At 41.8% G+C, this 12,311-nt stretch overlaps 2 protein-coding genes across 2 annotated transcripts in view; one reads left to right on the plus strand and one right to left on the minus strand.

Annotated features, from left to right (window-relative positions):
- Positions 1-4,201: 4,201 nt before the first annotated feature.
- Positions 4,202-10,490, minus strand: idh1 (isocitrate dehydrogenase (NADP(+)) 1). The gene is made up of 9 exons (XM_088383609.1): positions 10,331-10,490; positions 8,912-9,041; positions 7,298-7,589; positions 6,373-6,475; positions 6,023-6,200; positions 5,763-5,914; positions 5,414-5,554; positions 5,178-5,340; positions 4,202-4,776 (listed from the first exon to the last, which is right to left on the minus strand). Exons 2-9 carry the CDS (start codon positions 9,031-9,033, stop codon positions 4,683-4,685), a joined length of 1,245 nt encoding a protein of 414 aa, XP_088239735.1. The 5' UTR covers positions 9,034-9,041; positions 10,331-10,490; the 3' UTR covers positions 4,202-4,682.
- An 873-nt stretch (positions 10,491-11,363) lies between these two features.
- The window catches only part of kcnh3 (potassium voltage-gated channel, subfamily H (eag-related), member 3), a 50,081-nt gene continuing 49,133 nt past the window's right edge, over positions 11,364-12,311 (plus strand). The window contains exon 1 of the mRNA XM_088383987.1: positions 11,364-11,784. Within this exon, the coding sequence (XP_088240113.1) occupies positions 11,709-11,784 (76 nt within the window). The 5' untranslated portion in view covers positions 11,364-11,708. The remainder of the gene's footprint in view (positions 11,785-12,311) is intronic.

The raw sequence follows: 12,311 nt of genomic DNA on the forward strand, positions 1-12,311 counted from the left end.
CATCCAAGAGCCAAAGAACTCCAAGGAAAGGCTGATGGGATTTTCTGGACCGTCATGGAGAATGGATCAAGTCAATACAACAGTGCTGGAGACATACTTTAAAATATATTTCGTATGGCTTGCACAGTGTTGTTCCACCGCTCGTGCTCAAATATGTGTAGATTAAGATGTCAGACCAAGACATTAAATTAGGGTCTCACCTGGATTTGACCCTGACTAGGGTCTGTTTGAAATTGTAACCACACTCTTAGGTAATGATTGATATTGGTTAGTGTCGAGAGAATTTTTTTCAACATCAGATTCCCCCTACCTTGGAAGACAGAACAAATTCTCACATGATGGTATTTGATGAAAAATGTTTTGTCTTTTGCTTAAGGTCAGTCTGAAGTTCTCTTTTTTTCAAAACCCCAAATAGGGTCAGCCTACCTAGGATTTCCCCCAAAGTTAGTGCATCCACTTGGCTTTCATATCAAAGCTTATCCAATCATGTCATTGTTTCATCATCCTGTACAGTAACACCATTTGCCAAAAAACGTATTAGCAGATGGCTTTTGGTAAAGGCACAAACTATCAGACGAGACGACCTTCTTTGGCCTTTCCAGCACATGTTTCTAATCCCAGACATACACACAAAGTGTTGGAATGTTTCCCATCCTGAGAGATGAGAAAAGGGGAGGGAAGGGTCGGTTCAGTCCGACGGGAATAGGCGGAGAACAAGAGGCAGGTACAGTACAGGAACAAGCCGGCAAGCAAAAGCAGTGCAGCAGCACCACACGTCAGTGGTCGTCGAGGGCCCGACATCAACACGAAAACAAGCATCAATGCAATGTGTGTTGGCCCGTGTGGACTGTTAAAGTCAGGGGAATCCCAGAGGGTGCGTCGCCACCGTCGCAATAATGTCATGTTGTCACGCGGCATGAAAACACAAACGCCAACAAAAACACCATTATTATTTGATTTTTTTTTTTTTTTTTTTACCCCTTTGACATATTTGTTTGAAATCTGCTCAGAAAATTTGGGAGCATAACAGTATTTCATCTAGAAAGATTATAAAGAAGATTTGGCGCTCTATAAGCATCAACATGTTCTTTCTTTTGTGGTACTGTGAGTACACTCAGTGATTGATTGACAACTCAATTTTTCCCATAGGAACAACAGTAATAAAATTAGCCTACTTCATGATTAAACAGTTTGTCATCATAACACGCTCATTAATTACACACATCATTTTGGGAGAATATTTTTAACATTCCTAATGCTCATGCAAATGATAAAAATAATTAACTGCGCTCACCAGTGGTGCTTTATGGTATTGTTGGAATCATTAACATCTGTCAGTGAATAACAAAACATGGGCTTTGCTTTGTGTTTTTGGTTTTGTACTTTTTATGAAATTGAATGTGCAGCATTATATTTTTATTGTCAAATAAATTTAAGCAGTTCTCAGTTTATGATGTTCTAGAAATACAAGGTTCTGAGGTTACGAACGGCACGCCATGAACCACACCGAGGGCAACGTTTCCTGGTCGGTATGACTTTTGCATGCAAATTGGAGTTCGGAACATTTAGTGACACTAATTCTTCCACGTTAATTACCGTATTTTCTGCACTATAAGGCGCACCGGATTAGAAGGCGCACCTTCAATGAATGACCCATTTTAAAACTTTGTCCATATATAAGATATATACATTTGGCCCGCGGGCTGGGCTTTGGACACGCCTGCTGTAGTGGCTCAATATTGGTCCATATATAAGGCGCACCTGATTATAAGGCGCACTGTTGGCTTTTGAGAAAATTGGAGGTTTTTAGGTGCGCCTTATAGTCCGGAAAGTACGGTAAATTGGGAATCCGCAGAGGAATAGTGTGGATTTCAATCTTGATTCTGCAGCGATCAAAACTTGATCCCCCAGTTTCAATTGCGCATTCCTAGGAGACCTCTTAAATGTTAAATATACACTTTGAATAAACGTGATACTCAATGAGGTCTTTTAATTTCTTGCTCTTAATTTGTGTAAACTTAACACAAAGCTTCATATGAAGCATCTTCCCAATATATTCAAAAGCTTGAGATTTGGGATCAACAAAGGAATACAAAACAATGACAAGCATTTTCCATCAAAAAGCACCCAACATGAGGAAGTTGTCAAAGTCTAGAAAATATTTTGTTTGTGCACTCAATGGGATATTTGGATGAAGTGCAACAGAAGTCATTAAAGTGTAATCTTAAATCCAACTCCCAGTGGTTTCTTTATAATATTACTCGCATGAAAACAAAAAAAGGGGGGTATCAGCTACGTACGTATTTGGGTGGAACTATCCTACTTCCAGCTGCACACGCTGATTCAATTAAGAGCCGCAAATATGAGACGAAGATGTTGAGTCATGCTGCTGACCCTCTATGAAAATTCAAATCCGTGTTAAATATTGTGACTCATTCATGCTTGCAGACAAGACACCAAATACAAGATCACAAGATCATTGATGTCTAATAGTCGGCCCATGGGTCATACCGGGCCTGTGTGAGCATTTGATACAGCCTGTTGTTCGAAAAGCAGATACGATAAACTTGAAGAGCAAATTGATGTGGATAGGCGGCACTGGTTAGCACGTCCGCCTCACAGTTGAGAGGGTGCGAGTTTGATTCCACCTCCGGCTCTCCGTATGTGGAGTTTGCATGTTCTCCCCGTGCCTGCATCGGCACTCCGGTTTCCTCTCACATAGCAAAAACTTGCATGGTAGGCTGATTGAGCACTCCAAATTGCCCCTAGGTGTGCGTGCGAGTGCAGATGGTTGTTCGTCTCTGTGTGCCCTGCGATTGGCTGGCAACCGGTTCAGGGTGTCCCCCGCCTACTGACGGATGGGATAGGCTCCAGCACGCCGGTGACCCCCGTGGGGACAAGGGGTACAGAAAATGGATGGATGTGGATATTTGAAATTGCGGTTTCACCCACCTAAAACAAGTCAGGGTGTTTTTACAAAAATTCTGGGATTGGTCATGTGAAGATTCCCACTCAGTCTTGCAAAACATCATTAGTTTGAACAATTTCAGACAAATGTGTAGATATGCGTGCGTGTGTTTTTACAAGGTCGTTATCAAGTTGTTAGTCTTTAGCTGTCATAACAACATCCCTCTGTGAGCTATGTACATACACCCATACACAGACACTCTCACGCAAACACACACACAAACATTTGGCCTTCTAACCTTTGAATGTGTTCTTTCTGAGACGACTGTGTGTGTGTGTGCACGTGTGTGTGCACGTGTGTACATGTGTATGAGACAAGATGGTGGACAAAGCCAAATGGAGCATGGGAGCGGGACGTGAGCCTGCTGTCTTCCTGTAGCCCCACAAAATCATTACCTTTCTCATTCCCGTAGCCGTCTATTTCCTACTGAGTCATGTGACCTCCCCTCAGTCTTAGACAGATTTACAAAGTGCATTGCTGAGTTTGTAACTTTTGGCATGCCATCAGTCACCGTGTCTATGGCGCAGTCACATGTGTTTCCTGCTTGTGGCATCCTGCCAACTACATCAGCCATCATCGTAGTCTAATAAATGTCTGTAAAACATTTTTCAGAACAAAGAACACAAATTGTGGAAGCTTCCCAGGTGGGATTCTTTCCCTTTCATCATTGATGGGGATTATTTCAACATTATTGCATTTACACTAAGTGTAGGAAAACATTTTTGCAAACAAGCTCAATAAAATGAGTTGAGGAATTTCTTTGCAGAACGGGAGTCTTTTGTCGCCATCTTGTGGCAGCTAGGTGCCAATTATGTTAGAAGTATGGTGAATCGCTTATGATATTAAAGTGCTTTGATGTACTTTTTTATAGATGCTTTTGAAAAAAAAAAAAAGATCAGTTAGGGCCTCATAACTGGCAATTAAAAAACTACTTTTTTCCTCTTGAAGCAAGACAGGTCCTTGAAATGTCTCCCCCTGGCTTCAGCCAAAGTTGCCTTGAAACATTGAACACATTGTGGAAGGTGACGATTACAAATAGTTTGAATGCTTGAAGAGTGCTGCTTTTTACCTCGTCTCGCTAGTGTGATGCTCCTCTTCTTCCTTCTGACCAATTCAAGCAGGTTTTTTAATGCCACAGTAAGCAAAGTGAAATAATAATTAAATGACACATTGAGTTTTTCACCTGATTCACAATTACATGGAAATAATTCAGTTAAAGAAAATGACAAAATGAAAGTTTTGATGGACATTTTAATGAGGTTCTATGGTAGGATGTTGCAAAGACGCAAACAGACAACACTGAAAGTAAAACAAATACTTTCCTAAATGTAAAAATGAGTTAAACTATAGAGGTCAAACATTAAAATACGTTCATATTATTCATTTGAATTATTAATAGTCAATTTGTTTTGAGCTTATCGGTCAACACTGCGCAATAAAAAGCTTGACTTTTTGTTTTACTTTGTCCAAAACACAAAAATAGCTTATTTTGTTATTTTTCTGATTAAAAAACAAACACAACTCACAAAATTTGGAGTTACCGTGTACATGTTTTACATTTGATAGTGAAACAATGTTTTTGTGTGTTAGTACTTCATTTTAATACAGAGCAGTCCACTTGTAGTTCCTGTTTGAAGTGATGAATTTTAGTCCAAAGGCCTGCTGGAGATGTGTGCTGGGCCTCCGGCAGCAGCAGTGTTAGTGTGTATGTGCATCACAGCTTGGGTTGATTTGCCAGCTTGGCCTTCAGGTTCTCTGCCAGCTTGTCCAGAAACTCAAAGGTGTTCAGGTAGTCAGCGCGTGTCACGCTGCAAGCGGAGAAAGATTTGAGGGAAAAGTGGAAAAAAAAAGTTACATTTTCCATCCCTTTTGTCAAAATTAGGATAGTACCGTATTTTCCGCACTATAAGGCGCACCTAAAACTCTCCAATTTTCTCAAAAGCCGACAGTGAGCCTTATAATCAGGTGCGCCTTATATATGGACCAATATTGAGCCACTACAGCAGGCGTGTCCAAAGTCCGGCCCGCGGGCAAAATTTATATATCTTATATATGGACAAAGTTTTAAAATGGGCCATTCATTGAAGGTGCGCCTTATAATCCGGTGCGCCTTATAGTGCGGAAAATACGGTATTTGAAATTTCCATCTATCCATCTGTCCATTTAGAGAACACGCTGCTAAAGATGAAATATTTTGAACAAGACTAACTTTGGCAGTCCCTTGATGCAGATGGCCAAATCCTTGGTCATGAAGCCCGCCTCAATGGTCTCAACGCAAACCGCCTCTAAGGCTTCCGAGAAGACGCGCAGCTCCACGTTGCTATCTAGCTTGGCCCGATGGAGGAGACCCCGAGTCCACGCAAAGATGGAGGCTGCAAGGAACAATATGCTAAAATTATTTTCTCAGAAAACATGCACGCTTGTTTCATCGCTGTTGTTAACTACCAATGGGGTTGGTGGAGGTTTCTTTTCCCTGCTGGTGTTGCCTGTAATGGCGCGTCACGGTGCCGTGCGCTGCTTCTGACTCCACGGTCCGTCCGTCAGGACAGATCAGCACACTGGTCATCATACCCAGCGAGCCGTAGCCTAGAAGCGAGAAAGACCCGATAATGCATGTGTTCGGTTTGTTTTTTTACAAACCAACAAGACCTTATTTGAACAAACTCGTATCTCAAATGTGCAGATTTGTATCAGATACATTTTGTGAATATTTGCAAGTCTGAATGGTTTGATTGGTTGAGACATTTGAATGAAGGACGATCAATCAAAAACAGAGGAGTGTAACTGTAGCAACCTTGAGCCACTGAGTCAGATTGTACATCTCCGTCGTAGTTCTTGCAGGCCCAAATGAAGCCTCCATCTGACTTCATGGCCTGGGCCACCATGTCGTCAATCAGACGGTGCTCGTACCAGATACCTTTGGCCTCAAACTTAGCTCGGTATTCCCTGTCGAGCAAATTTAAGTAGGCGTGAGTGCATAGTCTAAATATTTTTTCCTAGAAGAAATTATGTAAATTGATCTGTTCCAGGCTATGTGTGTGCATGCGTGCATACTTCTCATAGATCTCCTGGAAAATATCTTTGAATCGCCCATCATACTTCTTCAAGATGGTATTCTTGGTGCTGAGGTAGAGAGGCCAGCATTTCACCAGAGCCATTTGGAAGGAGCTGTGAGCAAAATCCCTGATGGATTTGTCTGTATTGTACATGCCCAGCGCCACGCCGCCCGTGCCTACACACAAATACACACATTGCAGATGTGCAGTTATTTTACAATACAACTAAGCCAGGCTACAAAACACACTTAATCTCCCGGCGTAACGCTTCCATAATTAGCATAACTTACATTTATTTTTGCCCTTAAATATGCAATCGGAAAGTGTTGTCAGATGCTCTTTGCATACCTTCAAAATTGTGGACAACGAACTTGACCTGCTCTCCGCATGCGGGCGTGTAGATCATCTCCACTTTGCCCGGCCCGGGGACCACAAAGTCGGTGGCTTTGTACTGTAGGGGAACACATTGATGGAATTTTGAATACTTTAGAAATACGTGACCCAAAGAGAGTAACATTTATAGTAATGAAGTGGGGCTGTCAAAGTCTGATGGAGCAGAGCTTTTCATAGACATTACGCAACTTTTCGCTGCATGACACTTCACCTAGATATAATAGTTCTTGCTCTGGGGCCAGAACGCTGTTGACTTTGGCCTACAGGCCAGAACATGATAGTCTAAAGGGCAGCTTATGAATGGTTAGCTTTTTACAGTACATCTCCTGACGACAGAGTAATGTCTGAGGTGACCACAAATTGGTTGGAGAGACAGTAAACAGCTTGTTATGCATTAACAGAAACGGAGAAGGTTTACCTCTCCACAATTCTTCACGGTCAATGCTGGAACAACTTGGAATCATCTTCTCTAATTCTATCAATAGGTCAGAAAAGACCTTTTGTTGACAATGCAGTGTGCTGTTTGACACTGTAATACAAAGTGTGTAATTAAAAAAAAAAAAAAAAATCTGGAAATCACGCCAGATCACTTATCTAGTTGCCCATTGCTATCTATCTATCTATCTATCTATCTATCTATCTATCTATCTATCTATCTATCTATCTATCTATCTATCTATCTATCTATCTATCTATCTATCTATCTATCTATCTATCTATCTATCTATATGGACTTTCTTATATATGTAAATTTTTTATTAATTAATTCATCTTAACTCACTCATTCACTCACTCACTCACTCACTCACTCACTCACTCACTCACTCACTCACTCACTCACTCACTCACTCACTCACTCACTCACTCACAAAAAAGCTACCTGATCGCCATGGGCATGCCTGCCGATGATGATGGGCTTGACCCAGCCGGGAACCAAGCGGGGAATGTTCCGACAGATGATAGCTTCCCTGAAGACGGTGCCGCCCAGTATGTTCCGAATGGTCCCGTTGGGGGAGCGCCACATATTCTTCAGCTTGAACTCCTCGACACGATTCTCATCCGGCGTGATGGTGGCGCACTTAATGCCCACGCTGTAGCGCCGCACCGCCTCGGCTGCCTCCACTGTCACTCGGTCGTCCGTAGCGTCGCGGTTCTCCATTCCGAGGTCGTAACTAGGCAGATGATGAGAGAAATGTTTTTGATCACATGACACAAGAATTTTGGAAATCAAATTTAAGAAATTTCAAAGCCCCTAATGTTTCTTTGAGTTTTTGGAATGTTCTGCATGCAGATAAACAATCCCCAATCACACAGAGCTGCAGTAATAACTAAGAAACTGTTTGTTTGGGTTGAGAACTGAAAATATGTCTGCACAGGTCACAATGAATGTCCGCAATCTGTAATTTGGGCAACAAATTCACAAAAGCAGCCCTGTTTTTTTTTCATTTCATGAAAGCATATGATATACCAGTTGTAGTTACAATCAACTGTTTGCACTGGCCGAAAAAAACAAAACGATTGTTTTTATTGTCTTACAATTATATTAGCCACAGAAGCTAGGTGATTAGTCATCTGTGTTGAGGCACAATGGCTGTGACAGTTTAAAAAAAAGGAGGACAGTCAAGAACATTCAAACAAAAGGTGTTGAGGGCAATAACCTAAATTTGTGCAAGTGGCCTCATTTCTCTGCTAATTGTTTCTCGTGCACGAACCAAAATGCTGCATGAAAAAAAGGCATTAACCTCCCACCTAACTCTGGTTGCACATATGTGTACAGGCTTTGTTTGAGAACAGCCGTGACCTTTCACCGACTTACTCCACCCCAAGCCCCAAGATTGTTGTGATTCAACATCTCATAGCAGACAGAAGGAAAACTTCAGCCAACAAGATCAGGTTTGACATGTATGTTGTATTTGTGCACTGGATTGCAAAGGCATCTTTTCCACATCTTTTAACTTTGCAATGTTAGCTTGACGAGTTACAAAGTCATCATGGAATGTGCATACATGACACAATGACCTTTTTTTCCTGACAGTATTTACAATTTCTCTAACCATTAACCATTGTGGCTCGTATGACAATAAACAGCTTTCTCATTTATTTGGCTAATAAGTGTGAGCAAAGCCTTAAAAAAATGTTTTATGATACCTAAGAGATTAAATGATTATGCAAACTCAGCAAAACGTTGATAAAAGTTGCAGGATGGGTGGCAGACAAAGTCCAGTCCATCAACATTCTACAACCTTAAAGTAAGGTTCTTCCAAGACCATATAAAGAGTTTAACAATGGGCTGGGGGTTGCTGTCCAGGCCTGTACTGGCCATTCGGGTTTGTCCTGGCCTTTTGAGTTTGGTCAGATTGATCAGATAAATAGCAATTAAAAAAAAAAACGTCAGCGTTACCACTCTCGAGTGCAAAAAAAGAATACTGCAATCTTAAATGGAAACACTACAAGTGGCTTTTATCTTAATTTTCTATAACTATGATGCTATTACCTGTGCAAGTCAAGGTCCAGGTATGGGAAGATAAGCTTCTCCTTGATGAGCTCCCAGATGACCCGGGTCATTTCGTCACCCTGCATCTCCACCACAGAACCGGCCTTGATTTTGGAAGCCATTGTTTTTCCTGCAAACATGCATAGAATTACAAGAGTTAGAACCAAGTTAAAAAAAATCATTGCATGCACAAAAAATAAAATAAAACAAGATTCATGGATCTGTGAGTATGCAAGAAGCATATTCCTTTTGTACATCTAAATTAATTTAAGTATCAGGCTCCTCCCTCGCCACGCCCCTATATAAATATTCAAATTAGTATAAACCGGGTCTACCAGTGGGAATTCTGCATGATCAGATAAAAGATAAAAAGACTAGCATGCCTTAGATGATAAAATGAAAGAATTAGGAGCTTCACAAAATGCACACACGTGAAAACTTAGTTGAGGCTTGAGTATGCAACAAGCAATGAATGCAAATGTTAAAGGGGCATTCTCTTTGCCTAGCAGGGGCATAAAATTTAAGAGGTTCGTCAGCCTTCCCAACCCCCTCTGCCCCCTGCCACGTCGCAGAGAATATTTTAGGGCACTTCTGATGCCTCAACTGTCAAAAGAGGATGAATGCAAATGCTAAAGAGACAGTTTGTGATTGCGACAGGCTTATGTTTCAAAAGAGTTCTGTAAGCCCTCATAACAAAACATTGCACGCAGCAAGTGGCTCTCTTTCATGCTTTCAAATTTATAATCATATGAACCCAGAAACCTCAACTCTCTCACATCAAGGTACAGGAACGCCCCTGGCCACCAGGTTGCTCCGCCCCTGGTTGGAACAGTGAGTGGGAGGGGCGATGGTCTCATGAATGGGTTTATAGAAAGTTTGACAGAAGTGTCGCCACACTAGTGACTCAGCATTAAACCCCACTGCAAAATAAAATGAGCCACTGCAGCATATGAAATTATTTTTTTTCCAGACTTCTGGATTTTCAAAGTAAAAGATAATCCAATGTATTGCATAAATGGGAATTGTCAACATCTGTTCCTTTGAACTTTTCCACAATAGTTGCAGCTTTTTAATGGATAACAGGCTCATTTGTGAAAGTTACGCAATTCCCTAACATGATCTGACAAGTGGGACACTCAAACGGGAAGTAAAATCAGATAAGCACATAATAATGGATAATAACCGCATTAAAAACAAAAAATCGACAAAACTAACAAGAACCTTGCACCACACTATATGTCAATTCAGAAAGACAATGTATTCATTTTCATCCTTGTACAATAATCAAAGAGCCACATTAGCTTTACTTGGTTTGCTTGAATAACAGAAGCGAATAATGCAAGTGACGACACCGTCTTTCCTGCAGCTTGACAATCTGACACGAAGACAGAACGGCAAATGCTGTCTGCATATTCTTACCTTATTTTGCAGGTTAAAGGGATGAAGATGACTATAATTCGCACAATTTTCCCGAGTCGGGAGTGATTGCGACAGTTTGGAGGAAGGAGAGAAAGGGAGGAGCATAGTCACCGGCTTCCTCATCCAAGCAGGCTTGATAAGACATCCACCAATTACAGCCAATCGGACGTGACCATATGACTGAATGGGCGTGTTGTCGTTTTGTCCGCGTTTCTAAGATAGTTTATAACGGTGAATGAATAACACGCACGCACAGACGCGCATGCACGGAAACAAAAAATTAATAGATATATAGATGGAAAATTATATTTTTGAAATAACTCTTAGTTCTGTTACTAATCTGAATGCATGTCTTCATTTTTAAATACTATTTTAAGTAGCAAAAAAAAGTAGATTTATTGGATGATTAATTTCTTTAATTTAAAAGAAAGTGCTTGTATTTATCTTTTCAACCACTAGATGTTGGTAGCTCACTGTATAATTGATTTCCCCTTTTCTCTTGCTTTCCAGCAACCATGTGGACCCAGGAACGAGGCAGGTGTCTCGGTTTAATATCCACGTCTAAATGTCACACCATTCGTCATTGTTTTGTGCTATTTTTAAACACTTGATTCAACAAAGACGGTTTATTTTGCACGGGAAAACTCAAACTCAAATAGTTTATGTGGAGCAAAGGATATGGACATTGTTTTACCGTGCATACATCAAACTATCCTGAATGTGCATTTGTTCCAGAAAGTAAATTGCGTGCGCAATTATGCAGGTACCTGCCCTTTTTTTTATATATATAAACACATAGCAACCAGTTAGATGAGAGAATGAACTGGCTTTGTTGACTCCCACCTCCACTTTGAAAGAGGACCACATCATCAGGACCTGCAGGCGTCATGTGACTCGGCATCTGCTCTCTCTTGATAACCACAGAGGGAGAAGGAGGCAGAGAGAGAGAAAGCGAGAGGGGGGGGGGGGGGTATGAGGAGGAGCTTGTCGCTATAAGATTCACTCACACACCATCAGCACCACAAAGTCAGTCCATCCATCCAAGCATCTATTGTTTGCTGCGTCTCTCTTGCTTTGTTTTTACGCGTAAAACCACGCTCACCTTTGCGCACCGTTCAGTTTGACGGTGCACATTAACTAACCCCTCACGCTTATACTCCAGCTCGCTCTCTGTCTTGGGCTCGATTATGGTCACAGCCCCCGCGGTGTCAAGGTGGAGCCGCCACGCGTTTCTCGGATCGGTGCGCTCCTCCAGGGGCTGGGATGCGCACCGGGTACCTCCCGCTTCCTGCCGAGCTTTGGGTCTGAGCAGCGGGAGGAGGAGTCCAGCGGTGCCCCGGGGCGCCGAGTCAGAAGGACCCAGTCGACCCGGAGCAGGATGCCGGTGATGAGAGGGCTGCTGGCCCCACAGAACACCTTCCTGGACACCATCGCCACACGTTTCGATGGCACCCGTAAGTACTGATGATGTTCTATAAATATAAGTTAGTAAGTCAATGATTTCTCCATACATAAAAATGCTACGTAGTACCTTAAAGATTATGAATGCACTCTGGTCCGTTCATTCATGAGTGGTTGGCAGAATTATTAAAATACTGCAGTGGTAGCCTACTTTGAGAATCAAGCAAGGAATTTAATGTTTTCTAAGGTTGCGATGTAAATGATGCCTGGTACGTATTTGCAGGGGCGTTTTACTTGGAGTTTTGGTGTTGATGTTATTTTGCCTTTGGCGAGAGTGGTTTGTGAACAGATGCAATGAGCATTCTCTGTGTGTTCAGGCCCATGCTGGGCAGGTGGGCGGGTGCGAGATGCTTATATTGCATTTGGGCTCTTTTCTTCTGTCCCTTCACACTGAATATTTGTGGAGCAAAGAGAACGGTCAGCTACTCTTTTCTTCATGTCCAATGGAACTGATCAGTTATCAGTTTACAAAGCAGTTACTGGTAAATCAGGAATTGAACTAGACTTTGTATGCCCCAGT

This window comes from Syngnathus floridae, chromosome 8 (assembly GCF_059516105.1).
Source record: "Syngnathus floridae isolate MCC-2025c chromosome 8, RoL_Sflo_1.0, whole genome shotgun sequence".
In the NCBI taxonomy this organism is placed as follows: Eukaryota; Metazoa; Chordata; class Actinopteri; order Syngnathiformes; family Syngnathidae; genus Syngnathus; species Syngnathus floridae.